The sequence below is a fragment of the Megalobrama amblycephala genome, linkage group LG17 (assembly GCF_018812025.1).
Source record: "Megalobrama amblycephala isolate DHTTF-2021 linkage group LG17, ASM1881202v1, whole genome shotgun sequence".
NCBI classification, from domain to species: domain Eukaryota; kingdom Metazoa; phylum Chordata; class Actinopteri; order Cypriniformes; family Xenocyprididae; genus Megalobrama; species Megalobrama amblycephala.
In genome coordinates, this window is record NC_063060.1 from 13,479,621 (window position 1) to 13,504,381 (window position 24,761).

The window sequence follows — 24,761 nt, forward strand, 5'->3', positions numbered from 1 at the left end:
GATGATAAAAAAAAATAGAAAAGTATAACTAGAAAAATATAATCTTCGCTATAGAAAATGTACAGAGTCTTTCTAGAATTTGTTTATTTTCCATAAGTTTTCCCAGCCCTGGTAAATTCTAAAATTCCCTGAAAGTTTTCCTAAGTTTTCCATGACCATGGGAATTCTGCATACAAGAACCACCACATTTCTTTCAGATCTATTTTGTGTTTGAATACGATTTTACTGAAACTAACATTAAGTACTCTTAAATATAAATGTTCCAAAAGGGGGTTTTCACAGTGATGCCATAGATAAACCATTTTTAGTTACCCAAAGAACTTTTGATTGAACTCTTAAAAGATTTTTTTATTTTAGTGAAGAACATTTAAAAATCTAAAGAACCTTTTTCCACTATAAAGAACCTTGTGTGCAATGGAAAGATTCCATGGATGTTTAACGTTCTTCATGGAGCCATAGATGCCAATAAAGATCATTTATTTTTAAGTGTAACATGTCTCATACTACAACATTAAATATAACGAATTTATGCATTTTCTTTCTGAACGCCATCTCATAACATAAGCTACATACACAGAAAGTCTATGGTAGAGAAACATGCAGCAGGAAATGTGCAGGACCCCCAGTGTGGGGCTCATTACTTCCAGCAGCTAAACTCTCACAGATGTGGGACTTCACTCTGCTCTGAGTCCTGCTGCCAAGAAGCACTGGGCATTCCTACTCCATCTCCATCTCACCGCCTATGGGCATTTCCTGTTCATAGCCCCACATAAAAAAAAAAAAAAAACACAACTGTCTAATTGCCAACAGGGACCAGGGAGCTTTTGGCCCATTAGTTGGGGTGGGATTATGGGAAAATACATATGACATAGGTCTCAAATCATCTGCTTTCAAAATTGCCTTCAAGAATCTGAAAGCTCTTCCACTTAGTTTCCCTTTAACTGATCTCCTGGTACATTCAAGAATGTTTTAAGACAAGGGACAAGACAAGGGAACTGAATATCATAAAGGTGTGAACAAGACAAATTGGTACAAAACAGAAGACACAGAAAACTCACCCTCAAGCACTGGATTGGACTGAAGCAGCTGCTCCTTCACTTTGTTCACCTCCTGGCCCTTCCCACACACTGCCGCCACGTATGACATCACAAACTTACTGGCCTCTGAAAAACAGACCACAGAAGAATGAGGTCAGGGGTCACCTTCTTCTAGACAAGAGCTCACCCCCAAAAATCCCTTTTACATCAACTCTGCCTATCCTACAGGGAGCAAACGCCTTTCCCATTCAAACTCCCCCATTCCTTCAAAGCCAACTATGAGATCAACTGTTTAAAGAGTCTTCAACATCCCATTGAGCTGTTGCTATTAATTATGAAGAGATGACAGAACAATTCAAATATAGAGGAATGCTTGTGCATCATGGTTAAAATTACTTGTTTTAGTTCATTTCGTAAAAACCATGTGAAACAGTGTGGAAACATGCCCAAATTATTTTAAACTATTTGTTTAAAACTGTGTTTTAGTTTTTACATGAAATGATTTAAATCTACTTGGCACAAATGGCTGTTTATGATTTATCTTGTTCGACGCTTAATGACTTTCCCATGTCTGGACCTATGAGAGCAGCGACTTACACACAGAAGTGCTGATATGAAATGTTAAGGGAAGGACGGCCAGTTATGTTTTAGAGATTTACAGCTATTTTTGGACTCTGCTCAATTCATAGGACTTAAACTATGAAACATTTTGATCAAATATAATACATAAAGAGACAGAGTGATAATCAAGCAGATAGAAAATAATGCCATAACACCTCATTTCATATAGCTTAAGCATGGATCCTGAATACTGAGTTAGAGAGCCCAATTTAATTTATTCCTGAGCGGTGGTAGATTTTCATTATTACAGAAGAGCATTTTGAAATTAACAGTCACCTTGACTAACAGTCAATGTTTTTCATCAGACCTTGCTCTGTAGTGTGTGGATTACCAACCCATTTATCTCATTGCCTTGACTGTTGGACATCCTGTATTTGAATGGTTGGCACAGTAAGATGGCAGTTTTAAAACAAGAGGAGTCCAGTTCTGCACTGCTAAACAGCTGTGGTTAAATTCCAGCATTTGTAAAATAACAAGAGAACGGCTTCCAAATGAACATGACAGACTTGATCTGACATTTAAAGAACTCAAGCGAAAGTTCAGTCAAAAGAGCACTATATTACACCTGCTTGTTAGATAAACACTTCAAAAACTACAAAAAAAAGTGTATATTTTATGTTTCCCAATAATCATTTAATTTATTGATATAATGTGCATCTTGATTAAGTCATTCATAGCTTGATCTTCTCTATTTTCTCTAAGATAATGTTCCTTTTTAAAAGACAGATAGGCAGGCACAAATTTGTCATTCTAAACACAGAATTTCTAATCAATTTGTCATTCTAAACACAAAGGAAAATTATGTGATGTCTCAAAAGGGAGAATATAAAATAGTAACCATTTGTAAACACTGAATGGGAGAAAAATGAAAGCATCAAATACATTTATGACTGGCTCATAAATAAGGAACATAGCACCTGTTACCTAGACTGGGTAAACCCAGCCTGATCTGCCGGCGATTTGATTTTGCCCGGCAACTCAGTCTGGAAACCCGTACATTCATTTCTACTGCTTCTGTTACACTTTTGTGGGAACCAATCACAGACTGGCTTATCCACCTTGCCCACTATTGGCGGGTATAACATGATGACGATAGAGAAGCGACGGCAAGCACGACCATCAATCCCATTCCTTTTAACCTCTCGACGATGCTGAATGACTTCTTTAGTTTAACAAACAAATCGCTCGAGTGGGTGTAAATACCACTCACTTTCATGTTTTTTTTGCACAACCAGCAAAAAAAAAAAAAAAAAAAAAAAATCGCTCGATGCCATTGCTGCTTCTGCAAACCGCTGATCAATGCTACAAACCAATAGAGGGTATGCACGTGACGTCACCGTCGACCGTTACAACTGCGGTCACGCCCGCTAAGTGGCTCAAAAACCAGCATTGGTTGTGCCAGCATTGGTTTTCAGCGTGAATGCCGCGAAAAACACACAAAACACATCCAAAACGGAAAAGAGCTTTGTGATTGACTGTACAAACAGCTTTGACACAAAACCTGAGGTATATATTTAAAGACTGCCGAAAAAGCAGCAAATGTATCGCTGTAATTCACAGAAACAACTCGACTCCAGCAGAGAAACATGGATTTGCAGTTATCATTTTGTGTCAAATTGTTGGATTTTGAGGTAAAATCATACCGTATATATTGTATTGTTATATATTATGTTGACAAATCATCAATTAAATATTTTCCATCTTATATTCTGCATAATTGTGTGTTTTAAAATAAACACTGACAAAAACTATACTATAAAACTATATATTTTAGGGCTGGACGATATGACGATATATATAACATTGATAAAAGTGATTACTCGGATTTAAAGCTACCTATATTGTAGTTAAAATAAAATATTTACAGGCAGATTTGCTTTATGTATTTTCCCCGGCGTCAAATCAGGCACATATAAATGTCAGGAAACACGACTCCAGGCTGCATGTCAATATCCATGGATTAGGTTTATTTGACAAGCTGTAAGAAACACTTTCGAGTCCAACTGAGTGTAATTCGTTAGTTTTACTCGCGTTTTCGGAGTTTCCCCTATTAAATCCAGTCACGCAGCAGGTTCTTTTGCCACTCAGTCCAGTTGAGGGAGCGCATTCCGACGGGAAAGTGACGTCGATGCTTACCCTCTATACAAACTAAACCTGTCTGGAGTTTTCACGTCACTCTGCAAAGTACCTCACCCGGATCGTTGATCTGATTGGTTGAAGGACTATCCAATTGTGTGAATAATGCTCGTTGATCACGCCTCTTGTGCAGTAGAAAATACATAGCAGACTCCCCAGACCAATGTTCAATTTTAAATTGAGCTTGGTCTGATGATAGCCAGACAACCTGTTACCCATTTGTACATCTTAAAGGTGCTAAAGAGAATGTTTTGTTTTATACATTTTTGCAATATTACTTGAAACTGTCTTTACTAACTGATAAAAGACTATTTATTAGGTGCACTGAAAGGAATAATATTAATATACATCATCTGTGCACGAGGTAGGGCCTTAAAAACATCAGCCAATCGTTTACGCGATCATCGCGTAAACGATTGGCCCTCTGGCTTGTCAATCACTGCCGTGACGTTCCTTGTGAGAGACGTGCGCAGATTGGCCCTCTGGCTTGTCAATCACTGCCATGACGTTCCTTGTGAGAGACGAGCACGGCTGCGCGCTCCAGTAACTTTCCACACTCCACAACGCGCTGCATGCAATGTTTTTGTCAGGAGACAGGAGTAACAACTGCAGATTATGAGTTACCTGCGGTGAGTCCGACATAATGAATCCACTAACACTACACAGCGAATGCTGGTGGTAAACACTCGTGTTCCAATACTCGTGCACGAGTTTTGGGAGGCGTTCCCTTGAAATGAGCTGTGAAGGAGGGGGGTTGTTCTTACGCATGCGCTCATTTCAAAAACTCAGTAACAGTCTTTGGTTTCTCAGTCGACGAAAAGATCCTCTTTAGCACCTTTAATCTGTTTCCCAACATGAGATGAACAGTTTGACACAAGAAGAGTTAATCCTCTAAATTTAATCCAAGCCATTACTTTAAATTTGCATTACTATATTACTGTTGATCTATTCAGAGTCTATGACATACAGTCTACTCTATTTATACCACAAAAACAATGCAATGGAACTACTGTAAAATGTAACAGGAGCAAGTTAACAACAGTGCATTATGGGTGAATGATCATTTGACGGCATTGTTAAAGAGATTAAATAGAGAGAATTTAGGAATGAGTGGATTAAAAGATCAAGGTGAAATGACTTCATAGTTACAAAATCCTATATCAAGAAAGCAGTTAGTATCACAATACTGAAAAAAGTAAAGTTAGCAGCATCACTACTGTTATTTGTTACTGAATAGCTTGATTCAAGTATAAGTATTTTCAGTGGTCTTACCCGTCTTTCCTGCCCCGCTCTCTCCAGTGATAAGAATACACTGGTCTTTATCTTGATCCCGCAGGGACCGGTAGGCCTCATCTGCCAGAGCAAAGCTGAAAAGAGAGAGAGAATATTCAAAATTTAAAAGTTAATTTAATGGCAAACCAAAGCTTTCATTTGCAATTAGGCACCTGTCTTGAGTGTTCTGCTCAATCTGCATCAGCAATTTACTTCAACCATCTAGACCTATTATTAACATACTGACCCTAAATCGAAAACACTCTTTCATATGCTCTGATAAGAGGACATGCAGTGCACAGTTTAGAGGTAAAAACTGCAAGTGATCGTCACACGTAAGGGATTTAATATGTTCAAAACCGTATAGGTCACATTTATGTTTAAATGGATTAGGGTAGTGAATCTCAAATTAGGTTGCTATTTAAACAGTAAACAGTTCAAACAGTGTTTTGTCCCAAAAATAAACAAAAATGTCCTTACAATTAAACTTTGAAGTGTATTCATCTTGATAATATTGCATAAAAATAATACATTAAATGGCTAAAAATATAGTAATCTCTGCATCCAGTATTCACTGCACAACACACATTGTGCTCAAGCCATATTAAAAAGTTTATTTTTTGCATGCATGATTATATGGTTAGTTGTATTATTTGCATTTACCATTGTTTTTTTCTGCTCTGCACAACAACTCTACCACAACAGACCCGTGATCCATTTTTGGTCACAACCTTCCAGCTGTCTGTTGAATCATTTCTTTTGCATTAAATTGTCTTTTTAATGATGGACACATCAGGAGTTGACAGCACTTGCGAAAATTCCTTAGTGTACACAGTCTTTTTGTATGCTAACATTTGTTTTGTTAAAATGTAATTAGGTTCATTCTATACATAAATTCCATGGTAAACAATAGAAAAGTGGGTCACATTCTATAACCCAGTAAGCTCTGTAACAGAGATGTAATTGTAAATGATTTGTTTGAAGAGGAAAAGACAATAGCATCAGTCTGTCAGTTCACATTTGTATGGCACAGGCTGTATGAGAAGGTTTTTGGCTGCTGCAGACACTAGGCGTGAACACGTCCATTACTGGCTGACACTATCCAGGCTGAGTGATCAGCTCCAAATAAACTGGCCTAAAACAGTGCTAATTTTGACCATTTTATTCTACCTCCCAGTTTCCTCACAGTCTGTACTTTTCAACAATCATTACTCAGGAATTTTCCAAAACCACAACTAATAATAGGTCTGATTGTGAAGGAAATGCTGCATGTAGTTCCCCTCCTCCAAGTCTTTATTTGTCAGGTTCACAAGGCGCTATAGTGGTACACATATAGTCATAGTGTACAAAACTCTAGTGCAATGATAAGGAGTTCCAAGGTTGAATGGAATTGATGTAATACTTTATTGATAGGCATGTTCTTAATGACCATGACAAAACTGCCTTGTCTGAGGTGGCATGCGGTAGATTCAGAAACTTGAGAAATTCACTGGAATGCCCTAAAATGAGTCAACGGCATGTCAGGACTTATTCAACTCACAAAAAATAATGCAAATAAAATGTTAAGTTATCCTTTAAGATACCATACAAACAACAACCATATTGCAATACGCTGGCTTCAGGATCTTTTAAGTTGCCTACGTAGACAGCATTTTTAGGCATTGTAGGCTGTTCCAAAGGTGTGCAGGATGATTATGCTGCCTTCTATGATGCTTTATTATAGTCAAATCCAAAAGGCTCTATCATATTAGCGAAACTGTTGCAGGTAAAGAAGGTCAATTTCCATATTCAATAGTGTAACGATGCATGAAGCACCATTTACTCAGAGGTCGCTTCCAAACAAAGCAGCTTTATATTGGTCAATGCTTTGAATTAATGTGTTCAAAGCTTAAACTTGAATTTGATGTGAAATACAATTGGGGAAACATTTTTACTCACATAAAATTCTGGACTGAGTGGATGACTATTAATTAACTGCATTTTGCCTGCATAATTTCACCATACAAAAAGGTAAAAGTGACCGCACCATAAGGCGACATGGTATGTAACTTTTGTTGCAGAGTATTCTGCAAACTCAATGAAAAACAAAAAAAACAAACAAAAAAAAAACAACCAACAATAAACGGAGCAATTCCAATAGGGTCCTCACACCATCGGTGCTCGGGCCCTAATAACAATAACAACAACGACAAAACAAATATGGTGGAAAAAGCAGGAGATTATAAGCGGGCTCCATTATAAACAATTCAATACCAAAAGTATAGATAAAAATAGTTCATTGATTATTTTTATGCTTTGAGAACTGCATTGTTAGCTTAACAGCATGCTAAAGCTAAACTCTAATGAAATCAATTGAGTCAGTCAGCATGCGTAAAGCATTAAGATCTTTTTCGTGGCTTATTGTGCTTAAAGTGCAGGATGTGCTTGATGTTATTTTCACATTCATGCATGTTATTTTTGAAAAAAACGGAACTGAATCATTAGACACAAGCACTTTGCTTCCTAAGGACATATGGGACTATTTAATATATGAGTAGCCTACTTTATTTACAATAAAAAAAAGCACATTAATATTATAAGCCTTTTTAATTACATTTTTTAAAATTAGATTCTTTTGTTTTTATGCATCGATGCAGAATCATTCACAGCATCGTGATGTATCGTAAAAATGATTATATTCCACAGCTCTAGTAGTCACTACATTATGTCACTTCTAATTTGCATAAACTTCATAACAGAACCGACAGAATAGTCGACGTCACTCCAAATAAATATGAAACGGATTAAAAATTAATAACTTCAGTCCACTTTATCGCTGCAAATGCCTGTCAGACAGCAAAGTAGCTCACTAGGTTTTGGAATAGAGCCTTTATTTAAAAATATTAAGATAATAAACTAATTCTTATTTATTTATATTAATACTCCAAACAAAATCTTGAATGGAACAGACTGACACTCCACAAACTGATTTGAGAACCAAACCCAAAAATATGGAGTCCATCTGATGCTGGTTTGGGCTCTGGGCGGAGGTCTGGGAGAAGAAAAGTGAAGAGTAGGAGAGCCAGAAATGGCACAGGGCATTACATCAATGCAGAAACGTGCACAGCCTAGAGAGCAGATGTTTGAGCTTTGTGAGGTGGCCAAAACGCTCGACATGACCCAAACAAAAGAAAAGCATAATACAATTACCCAAACCCTGACAGAGAAACAAGGGAGGGGACAGGGTCCCATTGAAGGAAATTTGCCAAAGTGGCAGTTCTGGATCATCGGGACCCTTTAGGCTGTCCCAGCATGCACCGCAAAACCTCTTTAAGTGGCGGAGGGTCAATGTGAATATGAATACTTTAAATCTGAATATGAATGGACCCTTAAGGCTTCCGCAGTCAGTCTACAAAGAGCAACAAAAAAGACAAGCACTCTTCCAATGACAAAAGGGAGGAGACGCATGTGTGGTATTTGTCCTGATCCAACTTTGAGCTAAAATTGAGTTTTGGTTTGCATTCAAAGGCCAGGGAATCATTAGATGTTTCTCGAAACGTCTTCATGCTTCGCCTGGAGCCACACTATGTACAGAGAGAGAGGAAATTAAGAGTAAAGTGAGAACATCTGCAGTTAAATGTCTCTGTGCAATCATCACATTTTCTTAGAGTGGTCAGTTTGCTAAGTCTACCCTACAAGAGGGAACCATTTCTCCAGTATACATACTTCACTCTGACTCATAAGACGTAACAAATATGGTTGACTCATAAGACTCATAAGATGAAATCTGTTGGCTTGAAGCATCCACATCTTAACAGGAGCTAAATGAGAGCTTCATGATGAATGGAGGAGGGATGTCCTTTAGCACACGACCTACAGGAGATTGAACAGTAATTTCAGCTTGGCTTAAGGTCGTGGTAAGGCTCAAATCCGCAACATGATGCACATGGCAGAAAATAATATGTTCCTACCACCCGTAGTCCTACATAAAAGGGAAAACTGATCATGAGGACAGGAACACCCAAAATACAGCCGGGCCTCAATCCTGTTAATGTACAGAGCTTTTGTGTAGAAGTGATTCATTTACAATGTATGATACCATCACATCTAAATAACATGTTGGTTCTGATTCCACTAAATTATTTAAATACTGAGAAAACAATCTTAAACAAAAACTTTTATTTTTGGTAATTTTTTTTGTTTTTGTTTTTGTTTTGTTTTTAATTAAAAACAATATTTATTATAATTATTACAAAACTCTATTCTGAATGTGCCTCAATCATGCTAGAGTTCTTGGTTAATTTTGAGTTGTAAATGCCAAAAGTAATGCCTAGCGGACCGACCAACTCAGTAAGTGATTAATTCAAACCAGTAACTATTTAAATCAAGTTCAAATCTGATTATGAGTCTTTTTTACCAATTCACTTCAAAAGAACTGAAGTCATTCATTTACATATTAGCAAGAACAATGCAGACATTCAAGAAATTTCTTGCAAAAGTTTCAAGAAAATAAGTTGGTTCTAGTATATTAATATTGGTATTATACTTGTGGTAAAAAAGCAGCTGTGGTTGCCAGAAAAAAAGCTGTACAAATATGGTAATTTTTTAGCATATTTGTGCCTGTATATTTTACAACTTATAATTATTTATTTATATGAAAATTTATATAAAATAAAATAATGTGATGTGTCACTCAGCGATTTTTGGGAAAGTTGTTGTTTTTTTGTTTGTTTTTTTTTTTACCATTTTTGAATTTACCAATTGAATTGTTTTTACTTGCATACTTGCAAGCCATACATTTGACAGTATTTTACAGTAAAACTGCATATAATGCGATATTAAATATTTGCAGTTCTTCATCTTTAAATAGAAGGTAAAGTAACAACCAATTAACAGGTTTTTAATGAAGAAATTAGTTTTGTTTTAGAAGTATACTATAAAAAATATTTATAATTTTTACAGAAAAAACTTTTATAACATACATGCGTACATACATAAAATAAAAAGCCTTATCAAGAAATGACAACAACTGGGCCAGTTAAATAATTTGATTTTTTTTTTTGCAGGACAAAACACACAGTAGCCAAATAATGAATTGAGGCTCAGCATGCTGGACACCTTGCTACACTGGAATAGCATATCCATATCTGCTTCTGAATGAGCCACAGTGGAAGTAATGTTTTCCTACGTGTGGTGGAATGATCACAGACTACACTGGAACAAACAATGGACCACGGAAACCCTGGAGAAGGAAACCCGAAAAAACAAGTGGCCACAAACCCCTCAGCTGCTTCCTGCACAAATATGGCTCTTGTTTAATAGATTATAGTGTGTTTGACTTTACATGCACATGGAGATACTATTGCGCAGGCTGAGAGAGTAAACAGCCACAGGATGTGATGCTTTTCCATATGAGAGCTATGAAATAAGACAATGTGACTCAATTCAATAGAAGTCTGAATTTAAAACAGTGATGAATATTATATTATTATGTGTGAGAAACCTACACTTGGGACCCCCCTTCCATCAGCCCCTTCACAACCTCAGGAAGTAGCAAGTCGGTCTGTTTTTAGTCACCCAAAACCGGATGACTTTACTGCTTCCCTCTATCTGCACTGACTCAGCTTTCCTGATGTCTGTGCACTGTATATTCTGTCATGTGTCCTACATCTGTCCTTCTTGGAGACCTATGTAGACTTACACTTAGGCAAACCAAGAGATCGGTCTGTGGGAAGCATTTTAAGGGAACATATTTAACCCCTCTTTGGGGAAACAGAAGGCAGCATTGTATGCATCCTTCAAGCAAATGAAGAATCCAGAATGCATTACAATTAACTCAGTGGAAAATAAACCTGGCATCCCAATATGCTAACTTCGCTACTATATAGTGTGCAAAAAACAGTATGTGAAAAGAGTAGCATGTCCGAATTATTCATTAATGAATTTATTTAAGCTGGTCAATGACACCATTTTCTTTAAGAGCTGCTGTGTAGCCAAAATTATTTACCAATTATCACTGTAAAGCTGCTTTGACACAATCTGCGTTGTAAAAAGCGCTATATAAATAAAGGTGACTTGACATTAAGAATTCATAAAACAGTAGGCGAAAAGTACCTGCATGATATACCACTTCAGAGATTCTGAAGAAAGCATCCGATGGACACTTTACTATCATGAGGCCATGGGGAAGAAGTTGTACATGGCAATGAAGTGGCACAACATGACAATGACAAATTGGTAGATACTGCAGTGGTAGTAGTGCTACGCCCAAATTTCATTCATACTACACACATATATACTATATAGTATAAAATATCATATATTTTTTAATGGTTGTGAAGGAAGCGCTTCATCAAATACCTACTCAGACAATATGCGATTTAGTATGCAGCTAAAGAAAAATCCATCCAAGATTGCAAACAAAGGAACAGAAATACATAAACATACCTAAAAGTATAGAAATATTAAAAATTGGCCTTTTCTTTATGTGTGCTATAGATTTGTGTGTTTAAAGTTGGGGTGAACCGCAAGTAACAACAGATCATCTAGTAGGGGATTATCGAAAAAGACAAAATGTATGGCGGGGACTTGGTTCTATGCATCGGATGTTAAGATATTGTCACACTCAAAAATGGAGGCAGATGAACACGAGCTTGCAGAGATGGGTTTAAGCAAACAAAATGATTGTAGAAGTCTTGCATGTGTCACCAGAGAGAAGTCATTTTCACTGGAAGGTCCAGTTATGACATTTTGATTACACATTATGAGGTCAATTAAAAAAAAAGAAAAAGAAACATATGCACAAGATGATTTGTTCACAGATTTATAACATGTATTTCAAAAATAGATAGGTGAATTTTCAGTCTATCTTTCATCCTGTAATCTTTAGGGAATCATGGAGTTAGCTTAGCAACATGCTCAAACTTATCTAAAGCTGTTGGAATCAAAATGCATGATGTTGTTATAATTATTTTTTCCACCAAAATTTTAGCTACAAAGTAAATAAGTATAGTTGACATTTCTCTTGCTTCTCTGCAATCTTGCTCACAATGCATTCTGGGATTGCTTTCTCAGTAAAGGATACACATGATTCTGACATGGATTTTGGCCAAAGCGAATATATTGGATGCATTTTGGAACAGCCTTCGAATTTGGAGCACATCTATGATGCCTTAAAATGCTGCCTAGGTACTTATAAAGAAGCCTTTTGGCGATGCACAGGAAAACGGATAACCCAAAATGTATTCCATGCAAAATAACAGAGTGCTTTAGAGACCCAGCACAAACCTTTGTGTGTTCTGGTGTCCTGATGGCCCAATGCCCCAGAGAGAGAACATCCTCTCTCATTCATTCACCCTTACTGCTCAGGGAGAGAGTACAGCTTTCCGATATTCAAAGTTGACTACAACCCAGACTAAAAATGGCATTGACACATGCACACACACACATATGGTGGATGGGTGGTACAAAGAAAGAATAGATGAACATGTCACAAAAAAATACATCACTTGACATGTCTCAATAGGGGGGTGGGGGGGGGGGGGGGTGACCTAAGCGTGACCCTAAATGGATGTAGTGCTGTTGGGGAGGCAAAGAGTCTCCAACTAGATGACAAATGATGCCATTGTAGCACGAGCTAGCTGTGGCCAAGGAGAGGCTGTTCCACACGAGCCAAAGCATGTTTATCCAACCCTGTGGCAGGAAATGAGGGAGAGGGATTGTGAACATGCTGGGAGAGGGGTCACCTTCAAATTTTGAGAGCCAAAATAAATAAAATTATATGGTGCAATCTGGTGATTATATAATGGTCATAACTTAGCACAGTATAGCGTGGCTGACTACCTCAAAGTTTGCTTGCTTCTACAAACTTTACAGAACTTTTAAAATGGATTTAATTATTGGACCTTTAGAATAAATATTTATAAAAATACATGTTAAAAAAAGTTTGCACATGTTTTTATTGAGTATCATATTTGATACATCAGGCTTTAACGGCTTATCCCGAAGGAGGAAAAAACACCAATTTTATTGCAAAAATATGATGCAGTTGCTCATATATTGTATTTATATGATCAAAATTAAGATGAAATTCTGATAGCTTGTATGGTAAATCAATAAGATATTCATAATAGTATAGCAGAATATCTACATAAAATGCATATAAATATTAGTTGTCACTCCCACTCTTAAGATGATATTTGCTAAAAAAAAAAAAAAATACAAACTATCAATTACATGACAGAAGGCATGTAGTAGATTGTGTTCAATAAGTTTTGGTCATGCTGATAATTCAGAGGCCTTAGAAATTTGAGTTTCAAATATGATTTCTTAAAAAAAAAATTCTTAAAGTTGTTATTGTTATGAAGAGTGAAATAAAGTTTGACATTGCAAAATCTACACTCTAAAAAAATGCTGGGTTAAAAACAACCCAAGTTGGGTTGAAAATGGACAAATCCAGCAGTTGGGTTAAATGTTTAATCCAACTATTGTTTAAAAATTACTATATGGCTGGTTTAAAATGAACCCAAAATAGGTTGGAAATTAAAAATAAGACAAATAATTACTAGAGGCAACAATAATAATCAAAAGGTGAACATTTATTAATAAGCAATTTAATAAATGTTTGTTTAATTATTATTGATTAAACTTATTAATAAATGCTCATTTATTAAACATTAATAAATGTTAATTTCCAACATAGTTTGGGTTAATTTTAAGCAAGCAATACAGTAATGTTTAAACAATAGTTGGGTTAAATAAGACGACCCAGCAGGTTGGGCAAACATTTAACCCAACCACTGGGTTAAAACAATCCAGTTGCTGGGTTAGTCCATTTTTAACCCAAGTGTAGGTTAGTGTAGGTTTTACTTTAAAGAAATTGTTAGATTACACATAAACTGTTGAGATTGTTAATCAAGCAAATACTTCACAAAGTGATGACAGATGGCAACAGTTGGTAAGGTAAAATTGAACAGTAATATTTTAAAGGCATGGCTTAGTGAAGGGTCAATTACTCCATTAAAACAGCAAGTAATTTAACATATGGCTAGATAGATTATTTCAAACACAAGAGTTTGTCTGAGTCTATGAAAAAATGAAGGTCAAGTGTAAAGTCAAGATGTGAAGTCATTGCTGCAACCCTGAGAAACCAAGGAAAGTCAAAGCAAGAATGTAAACAATGAGAAAAGCAAACACTGGCTGAGGCCAAGTTCACGACATACCATAGTTCTCGACATGTGACAATTACAAATTATAAATCCATACAGGGCAAAAGTATGATACTTTAATATTTGGAAACTTCGGAAACACATAAAGTCCTACAATATGTGTTTTGTTTAAATGCTGGACAAGCAGTCAATGATTTAAATATTTATCTCTTACAAATTTACATATTAAAAACTGACAATAGCAAATATGAATGCAAAAGCCTATCAAACTCCTATAACGATTGACATTTAACTACAATTACTGACTTAACTGGCTAACAAAAGTAGTGTAAACACTTTTATGTGCATTCAGATGCATATCTATCGATGACGGAGGGGAGGTGATTTAGTTATTACACAACCTGAGCCAGAACAAACAGAGCCGATATATTCAAACTCTCATGCAATCCCACAGAAGGGACTTTCCAGTTGGTAAGTAAGAATTTTCCCTCACTGTATCCCTATGGCCCCATAACACTCCAAACCAGTTTTTTTTTTAAACATATATGGCTTTGGATTGTAGGCAGTGAAAACTGCAGGGATAGAGGTGGTTTGCTTTGTGTTTCACTGCCTAAGGATGAGAGTAGGTGGCCACAATTACATGAGAAGAGAAGCTTCACACTCTACCAAAGAGCACGTCTGCCAACGCAAAGTCCAGAGTTCATCTTTCTCTGTGCTAAAAGCCACCACTGATAACAATAACTGGGATGACACACACACTTAAATGTCCATGTGAATATTAAAAGCTATTTGCCGACAGTTGTTATACAATATTACCTGTAAGCATGTGTGGGATGACCAACAATGAACAAGAGCCACTTGCAGCTTATAAAACTGTGCTGAAGTGATAGTGAAGAAAATTATTTAAATTAAAGAGCTTAAAGTCGATTTTATTTTTCGGTCCTTTACAATTGTTGCTTATCAGATTGTAAAATGTGACCTTGGTAAGATCTTGGGTAAATGCAAAGGCAGATTGTGTGATATCAACTAACGTTTATGTACGATATACACCATAGAACTTTGCTCATGATTGACTGGGCAATCAATAATAGTTCTGACAACCTCACTGATGCAACAAACTGGAAATGGTACTGTACAAACCCAAGCAATTTACATTTCACAGTGTAGGGAGAAAGTAATGGGCTATTTTCTGTAAAACCCTGGATCGTAAAGGGATTCTGGGAAAGCAAACAACTGTCGCGGCTCTGTAAACAGCAGAGGTAGCTGAACATTTCCTTATTGCCTACATCTGTACAAAAGCAGCTGAAGAGACAGAATGTGGTACTGTAGGTTTTCTACATGCATTGTCATGCAGCAGCTATGATAATTGAATTGTATCCATTTTGTGTAAAATTGACTTAAAACATCTCATTCTAATTTTTTTTTTTTTTTTTTTTTTTTCAATGCTGCTTTGAATCTAATGCACTTTGACTAATGTCTATTATATTGCCTGAAAAGCAGATAAGCATATCCCTTTAACAGTAATTCACTTTTTAACAACATTTCTCTATCTGGTCTGGCAAAGGAAAACAGCTCCAGGTCTTGGCTTGTCAAACACAGCTTTAAGGTGTAAATAACCAATGGGGTTTGGTTAGGCTTAGCACAGATACCCACTTTTTAAAATTCTTTTCATTTTTATTACATTTTTTCTCCCTTAGGTCCGCTTTATTTTTTTTCCACTAAAAAGTCAACTTAATTTGGCAATTTTTCTCTGACTACTACAATTAACCCTTTATGACCGACATTTGCATGTCTGTTTAAGAGCCAATAGAAACCGAACTACACGTTCAGATACATGTTCCTGTTGCTTTGTTTTCACCCTCTAATGAGTCTGCGTTGGTCAAGAGATATTCCTTGTGGAGGAACAATATTAAAGAATGCCCATAACAAAAAAGGCAATCTTGGTTCCACATGCTCTAACTTTTGATATGCTATCAAAAAGTTTATCAAACAATACCTTTTGGCTCTCTTTTCTAAAGTTGTGGAGTTATGAGTCTTTAAAAAAACCCCTCTAAAAACGCCTTCAGGTCTTAAAGGGTTAAAAAAAAGCTGTTCTTTGTAAAGCTACATTCCATTGCAACAAATTCATAAAACAAACTGTTAGGATCGGACTGAAATTATCAGAAATCATGTTAAAATATATTTTAGTTGCTCATGTCTAACACTGGGATACTGGGATCTGCAGAGTAGTAGATGCTACACACACAAAAAAATAAATAAAAAACAAGGCTTGGTGAACTTTCTAAACTTGTAACTCTCATTAGTTCTTCTTGATTCCTCATTATACGACCCCTTTAGGCTGCAGTTTCAGCAAGTTTGTGCCAGTCTGGAGTTTAGGCGTGATGAGAGAAGCAGACATCTGGCCCACACCCTGGATGAAACCTGCCTCCTGCTTCCCATATGTGTGTGAGATGTGGTCAAGTCAAATAAAAGAGTCTCCTGCACACACAGCACTCCCCAAATTCACACTCCTGCAATTTGTGGGAATGGGGTGATCATGATCTGCTATTGATGATGATGACCCCTGATTCTGGGTTGAAATAATGATTTAAATTTTAAATCCATCCTGTAATTTCTACATCTATTTTTCTGCTTGTAAAGATAGTCATGCAAAGAGACACACCCTACACTACAGTAGTAAAGGCTAATGTTATAGTACTTAGATTATCAACACAACATAAAAATACACAAATTACATGTACACCCAGCCTGGCCTACAAGTAGGAGTAAAGTGCCTGGATAATATCAGCCTGAATTGCAGTTTTCAACTTCAAGGAAAGCCAGACCGCCTTAACCAAAAGGTGCAACATGGCACAGCCCAAATATGATTCATTCTCAAGGAAACAAGAAAAGGCTTCTAAAATGGACTTTAAAACACTAGAAAGTAGAATAGTTCACCAAAAAATGAAATTTGATCATAAACTAAGAAATTAAATATTATCTTAGATAATCTTTTATACAGTTTATACACACCGATTACTACTCACTGGAAGCAGTATTGGATGAAATAAAATACATAATAAGCCAACTATTCTTAACAACAATGTATTATTTATTTATATATATATATATATATATATATATATATATATATATATATATATATATATATATATATATATATATATATATATATATATATATATATATATATATATAAAAAAAATATAACAATACAGGAGAAGCTCACACAGCAAATATAACTCTCAAAATGTATTATTACAAACTGTTCTTGATGCAGCATAGATCACGTAGGTATGGCATGTATTTTGTGGATGTTTGCTAACATTCGATTCTGAATGAGTTTGATAACGTGCTGCACGGCTAACGTGGCTAAAGCTACACACTGTTGGAGAGACTCAATAAGAATGAAGATGCGTTCATGAATTATACAGAAACAATGGTAACTTTAGCCACATTTAATACTACATTAGCAACATGCTAACAAAACACATTCAGAAAGACAATTTGCAAATATCACGAAATATATATGAAACTGGATCATGAACAATTGATAGATACATCTTTGAGAATCAACTTCTGTGCAATTCCTGTGTTTTACTGACCCTCGTATGCAAAGCAGTCTGGTGTAAAATGACTTAAACATACTAGTATATGAATTTATCTGGACACATTATCTTCATAAATAAAATTACACTGCATCCTTAGTGGCTCAGATGCCAAGAGTTTATGGAGACTATGTTATGGAGGATATGTTTACTAATATAGCCATTAACAGATCAGTGATAATGTAGCTGAGACATATATTACAAGCTCAGGGATGGTCGTTCTTCAGTGCTGCTGCCCTGCAGAGTGCTGTCCGACCCAACTCAACTTCCTTCACGTGGCTTTAGTAATCCTGAAGACATTCAATTGTGTAATTGTGTTTGATCAGGGTTGTAGCTAAACTGTGCAGGACAGCTGCACTCCAGGACCAGTGTTACTGGTACACCGTTGTTGCTTGCGAAAACAAAATGATGGCACCATGGGTGGAAACTTACAGTTTAAGGGCTGGTAATATTATAATAAGATCCCCTTCCTACGTAACTAGTAGGGGTGTAACGATATATCGCAGTACGATATTTCGCGATGCAAAAATGTTACGATATGTATCGCAGAGTGATGTCGATACTTTTAAGATATGACGGCAGACTAATCTTATTGGTTGAGCTGCCGACGTGACCTACTCTGCAACATGGAGGTGGCAGTAAAAGAAGCCGCATGTTGTCACCGCATATTAGTAATCCAAGGGAGAGAAATCAATTTATCATTTGCTGAAACTTCCTGATCCTCTTGGCAAGGGCAGTTCATGGTTGCATAGCAACGACTGACGCCACGGGAGCGCAAGCGCTTTGGAAAAAAAGAAAAGCGGTGCGGCTGTGTCTTCCACGCGTTTTTAGATGCGATATGTGAACGGTCCCTTAGGATTCTTTCCTTAGTTCATGTTAAATTTAACTTTTTTTTTCAGTGACAGACAGACCTATTCAGCTGTTAATTTGAATACAGAAGATTTTTATTAAACCTGAAATGTGATCTTGTATGTACAACAAGAAAAAAGTTGGAACAGAGCACATAAATATCACCGTTATGCTACTTATTATGCTCCTCTCTAAATTTCATTTAAAATAAATGAAACTGAAATTCAAATAAGATTGTGTTTATCGTGATATGTATCATATCGTGAACTCCGTATTGAGATACCTACCGTATAATTAGGGGAGTGAAATCTGAACGGCTCATTTTTTCACATGCTTGCAGAGAAAGGCTTACCAAAACAAAGAAACTTTGTTGTTCTTTTTCACATTTTCTGGGTTGGAGGATGCACCAGGGACCCGATTATAGCACTTAAACAAGGACAAATTCAGAATTTCATGATTTGTCCCCTTTAAGACATAACATCAGTGTTTAAATGAATACTCACAAAGCTGGGCATTTTGACATATTTCGGTATGTATTTACCATAGGCGTAATTTGCGGGTGGGACGGGTGGGACATGTCCCCACCACTTTTTGAAAGGGTCGATATTGTCCCCACCACTTTTTGAATTATCTCGCGGCATCTCGCGGATATCTAATACAAAAGAAACACCTCTAGTTGATTATCAATTTGTGTTAATAATAGGCGATCTGGCGCTGGGATGTGTTGTTTTTGAAATCATGTTGAGTGCTCGTTGTCGCTGTTATCAGAGGCGCAAAAGTGTTCTCTTGGCGCTCGTGCACATTGCGCAGTCTTCACACGGACAAGCGCTTCAATCTATGCTTAACTGTTGCAGAGACTCTCTATTCGTTACGTCGAATCACAAAACAAAATACACATAAACGTGTCCCTGCTCTTTATATACAATCACTGACGAACATCTTTGGTTTTAATGAAAAAAAAAAAAAAAATCATACATGGTTGGATTCGAACCCAGAATCTCTTGCATACTGAACGAAAATATTGCCTCCAGTCCATCAGGACAATCTCTTTGGAACAGCGGATCCACGTGTTTATTAATTAATATACATACTCTCGAGACATATTGTATTATAGCAGATGTAAGGAAGAAACTATCATATTAATTTTAATATCATATTATTATTATTGTAATAATACAATTGCAATACCCCACCCCCACATTCCTGTCCCACCCACTTTTTAAAACAAAGTTACGCCACTGGTATTTACCCTTTTAGGGCGCGAACCTGAAGCTCAATTAAAGTTCACTTTGCTTGTTCTTGCTCCACTCCATCTCGGAGTGCCTGCACAGAAAGCCGCTTGGGGAACACCATTACTTTCAAGGCTTAATGCAGTTTTAATAACTTTTTTTATTATGGAGCACATCCTGCACTTTAGCAACAGTAGACTGTATTTTATGACAATCACTGATCTAGCTGATTTGGACGTTAACGAAAGTGCACCGTTGTGAAGGAAAGAAATGCACCAAAATCACATAGCCCTACTTTCTTGTGGCCATTGCTGTAGGGTTGCTGTCAACCAACGTCTCCGCTCTCTGCAAAGACGTTGCAAATTTATTGTCCTTTTCCGACACCTGATTGTACTGCCAGACCGGTGAATGTCGTGAAGCAATTATAGCTGCACATAGAAAAATTGTTTCACGAGTTTTGCGTCTTCTGATCAGCCTTTATAGAGACCACAGATCAAATTATATAAAGCTATTATGAATCAGAGCACCCTTATCTTTGAGTACAAGCTCCATGATCTCCATGACCTATAAATCATATATGACACTATCAACAGAAATCTAAAAGCTACTGTGATTAGATTGATGGCTGAGTGCCCTGCATGGATGAAAAATTCAGAGTAAATCTGCCCCGATCTAAAAACCCCAGGTGTCTGGTGCTTAATTCTGTCAGACTGAAGAACATGTACCCAAAACACGAGCCAAAAGAATTGTCCACGACTCTGAAAGACTGATTTCGTTTGAGTCTCTGCTCCACCTTTTTTAGCAGGTCAAAGGGACCCAAATGCTTTAACTCAGGTCATGCTTTGTGTATGAATGCACTGGTCATGGGATATGAATGTTTACTGTTATTTTCAAAAAGGTCACTAAAACACAGGAAATAAAAACAGTTACCTGCATATCATCAATGCAAAAATCCACACTTTACTAGAATATTAAAGGTTTGGGAATTGCTTAAAGAATCTGCACCCAGATAAATGGCTCCTAGACAAGAAAGGCACAAAACTAATCAAAGAAAATTTAATTGATCTTACGACAGATATATGAATGACCAAAGACAGCCAATCAAAATACTGCATTGAGAAGCCTTTTTGCTATCCATCACTTTGACGGTTAAGCTTTAAAGCTGACCAAACTGTCGAACATACAAACTTTTCAGGCAAATTCCTTTTACTTTGGAAAAAGGCGTTTCTCTGGCATTTAATTCAGTCACTAGGTATCTAGAGTGTAGTTAGTCAATGGAGTTTTATGCATTCCGTTTCCAAAATCAGCCACTGATCTAAAAAAATTTTCACTTCGGTGATGTTTTCTCCATTAAATAAAAAGACTGTACAAATAAAGTATGTGAGTTTGGGCAGTTTTAATTAACACTAGACCCAATTTAGCCAATTACATGGAATTTTATATGGCAGTATGCTTCATTACATTATCCAAATATTTGCTTTGTTTTTTTTATGATGATACTATGACAAGCTGCATTTAAAGTCATTTATTCCAAAATTATCAGGTAACCATTCTTGCCGGGTGTGGTTAAGTAGCCTAATCTGTGTTGTAAAGTCAATTGTCTAACTATTCATCTTTTTTCCAAACTGCTTGTACTATTTAGGGGTCCTACACTGGGATGCTGGAGCCAATCCCAGAATCTTGGGGTTGTAGGCAGGAAAACACCCTTGATGTAGGACCAGTCCATTACAGTGGCTTCCCCGCCATGGTACATTCTCTATGCAAACAATGGCCTGGCGCTGTTCAATAGCAGAGTGCTGAGAGGTCCCATTACATCATTACACAAAATGTAATACAATCCACCCTCTGAGACACAGCGGCTCAATCTGGGCATGACACACTGACCAAAGCCCCCATCTGCAACACCATCTAAGACCCCCATCTTCCAGAAATGAGATGAGGATAAACACCTGCCACCAACTTTGTCATGCAGATTACTAAAAAGACCTTCAAAGCCACACATGGACACTGATTGGCTTATATAATGTTTAACGTCAATGTTTAAAGTGATGAATGCTGGCTAGTGCATCCAGCGCAGTACAACATTATGGCTCTTTCCTAAAACCTTTCGCAAATCCAACCTAACTGAAAGGGATCTCATAAGTACGACCCAGACAGAATATTCAGACTTTCCCATCTTGTTTTCTGCAGATTTTGAAGGAAATTTGGAATTACGTTAAATGGATTTAAACCTGGTAAAAAGGTGTTCTGGAGGTGCAGATTCAGTGTAGACCAATTCATATGTAATTGTTTTGGAACACACTAAAGGCACTCTGTGTATCGTTCAACAAGCGCTCCTCATACAAAGAGCAAGGGAGACTCGACTATTTTCAATACACTTTGTTGTTAGCATGTTGCTAAGCTAAATGCCTAGGTACATACATCATAGAAATACACACATATTGGTTAAAATAATTTTTCAATATTTATCACTTGTTATTTTTATTTTATGTTACTGAATGCCCAGTAGGTTTGGAACAGAGCACATAAATATCACCGTTATGCTACTTATTATGCTCCTCTCTAATCAAACACAATTAGGCCTAATAGACTGGAACACAGCTGCAAACTCTCACTGCTGAGGGATGAGCAGTATTGGGTAGCAGGTGCATGCAGGCCCACAGGAAAGAGAAGACCCCAGAGGGAAGAAAGGGCCACCTAGTCATTACATATGGGCAATGACAGTGTTTCAAAGATGTCTGGACAGACAATGGTTGTTCTAAAGCATTTGGCAAAGCTCATCCATTTAATTAAGACAATGTGTATGCTGTGGTTAAGGATCAGGTAATGAATCACCAAGCCTGCGGCAGGGTTTTTCATGTCTAAACGTCTGTTCATTAAAGAGGTCCTATTATGCCCTTTTACAAAGTCTTGATTTTATTTTTTGTGTGTATTAGAATAGTTTTTCATGCTTGCCTGTTTAAAAAAAAAAATATATATATTTTTCACATATTACACATTGCAGCACCTCTCTTCCCAGTCAAATGCACTGTTCCCGTTTCAGTGAAGCCCCTCCTTCCAAAATATGAAAATTGCTCTGATTGGTTAGCTGGCCCAGTGTTGTGGTTGGCGAACCACTTAGAGTGCGTTTCATAAATGTCACGCCCCTTACCATAACCACGAGTTTCATCTGCTCAGGTGTAAATATGCATTTATTTTATTTATTTTTTTGCCAATGTTGCCAAACCAATTAGAGCCTGATTTAGGCCCAGAGAATGTTTATGAACAAGAAGATTGTTCACCGAACCTTGGGAACTTTTCACTCTGAAAGTCCTGTAAAATCTGTGCTTGCAAAGGTTCTGCACAGTCTTACGAAAGCCCAGTAGCTAAACACTACATCAACACTGTAATATTAGCTAGCAAGCTAGCAAAGTCAAACAGCTTTGCCCTTTGTTTACATCGTAGCAACAACATAAAACTTATAATTGGAACTGTTCATAGAAAACACAACAACAAATAATAAACCATTCTTTCAGGTTGTGATCCATAAACAACGGATTGTCCCGACAAAATGAAAACTGCTCCGTCTTTCAGGAGGAGCTTTTGTCCATAGCCAGCATTTTATCCTCTTAGATTCTAGAAGCTGTCCTCTGTAAAAATGTGCAGCACACAGATAAACACTTGGGTTATAATGTTCAGGTACAGTGTTAAAAAATTATTTTGGCCAAACAAATGGGTTTTGGAACTGGGGTGGAAAAAACCCCAGCGTCTCTCCAACATGGCAACAACATACTACTAAATCTTCACTAGCGCAGCTCAACCAGGCCTCGCCCACTTTTTTGCATATTCCGTGGGTGGAGATTATTTAAATGAGTGACATTGTGACTTCACAAGATCCGGAGAAAGTGCTTTCTAGTCCCAGCTTTTGAAAAGTAAAATATCTCCCTTTGGAGTGGAGCTTTGTAGCCTTGCAAATCTTTTTTATACTCAAACAGCAACATTACAGACTAACCAAAGTTGAAAAAAAGTGAAAGAATGTAATAGGACTCCTTTAAAAGAAGTTCATTTATAAATAAAAATGGTTTATTTACTGCCAGTTGTTGTTCCAAATCCATATGGTGTTTTGTTCTTTACAAAAGAAGAAATTTAATGAATCTGAATGTTCCGTTGTGATCATACTTGTTAAAAGTTAACAGACATCAAATCGTTGTCATTTAAGAATAAGATCACGTGGGTGTCTGAATCGACATGTTCCTGAGAACACTTTCAAGCCTGAATTATAAAAAGCTCTGTTTAGTAAAGCTAAAAAGCACAATGTGCTGAACACATGGCACAACATTCTGCATGAACCTGAGATGTCATAAAGACCATTGAAGGGACAGTTCACCTTAAAAAAAAAAGACAGGAATTCACAGACAACCTCATTCACAGTCTGATTCCACTGAATTGCTCTTACAACACACAGATGGCCACTAAGCCAAAGACAGCAGAGCAGAGTTTGGGAGGGAGAGGTGACACCGGGGCTCTTGAACCATGTGTGGTTGCCAGAATGAAGCGTTTCACACTCACCCTAGGTCATTAACTAAAACCATCTCAACACCAAAGTTCAAGCTCACATTCCAGCAGTAAGATAAGATCCAATGCAGAGCATTTCCAAACATCCTATCGAATACAATTTTAGCCTTCTGATAAAATACACTATCTCCACATGCATGGATTTGATAAATCCTTATTAAAAGTTACAAAAGTAATTCAAGAGCAGTGAGTTATTTATTTGTCTTTTGTTGTTGGATTAATATTAAAAACTAAGACAGCAGCAGTTATGCACTTTAAAACATAATACACAAATCCAATACTGATAGTGAATGCAAGATATTCAAGACA

General features: G+C 36.8%; 1 protein-coding gene across 7 annotated transcripts in view; it reads right to left on the reverse strand.

Annotated features, from left to right (window-relative positions):
• Positions 1–24,761, reverse strand: part of myo1b (myosin IB) — an 89,858-nt gene that overhangs the window by 44,387 nt on the left and 20,710 nt on the right. For all 7 annotated transcript variants that reach the window (XM_048164774.1, XM_048164775.1, XM_048164776.1 and 4 more), the window contains 2 exons: positions 5,067–5,161; positions 1,059–1,163 (listed from right to left, as the gene is read on the reverse strand). In XM_048164774.1, coding sequence (XP_048020731.1) covers positions 1,059–1,163; positions 5,067–5,161 — 200 coding nt within the window. The remainder of the gene's footprint in view (positions 1–1,058; positions 1,164–5,066; positions 5,162–24,761) is intronic.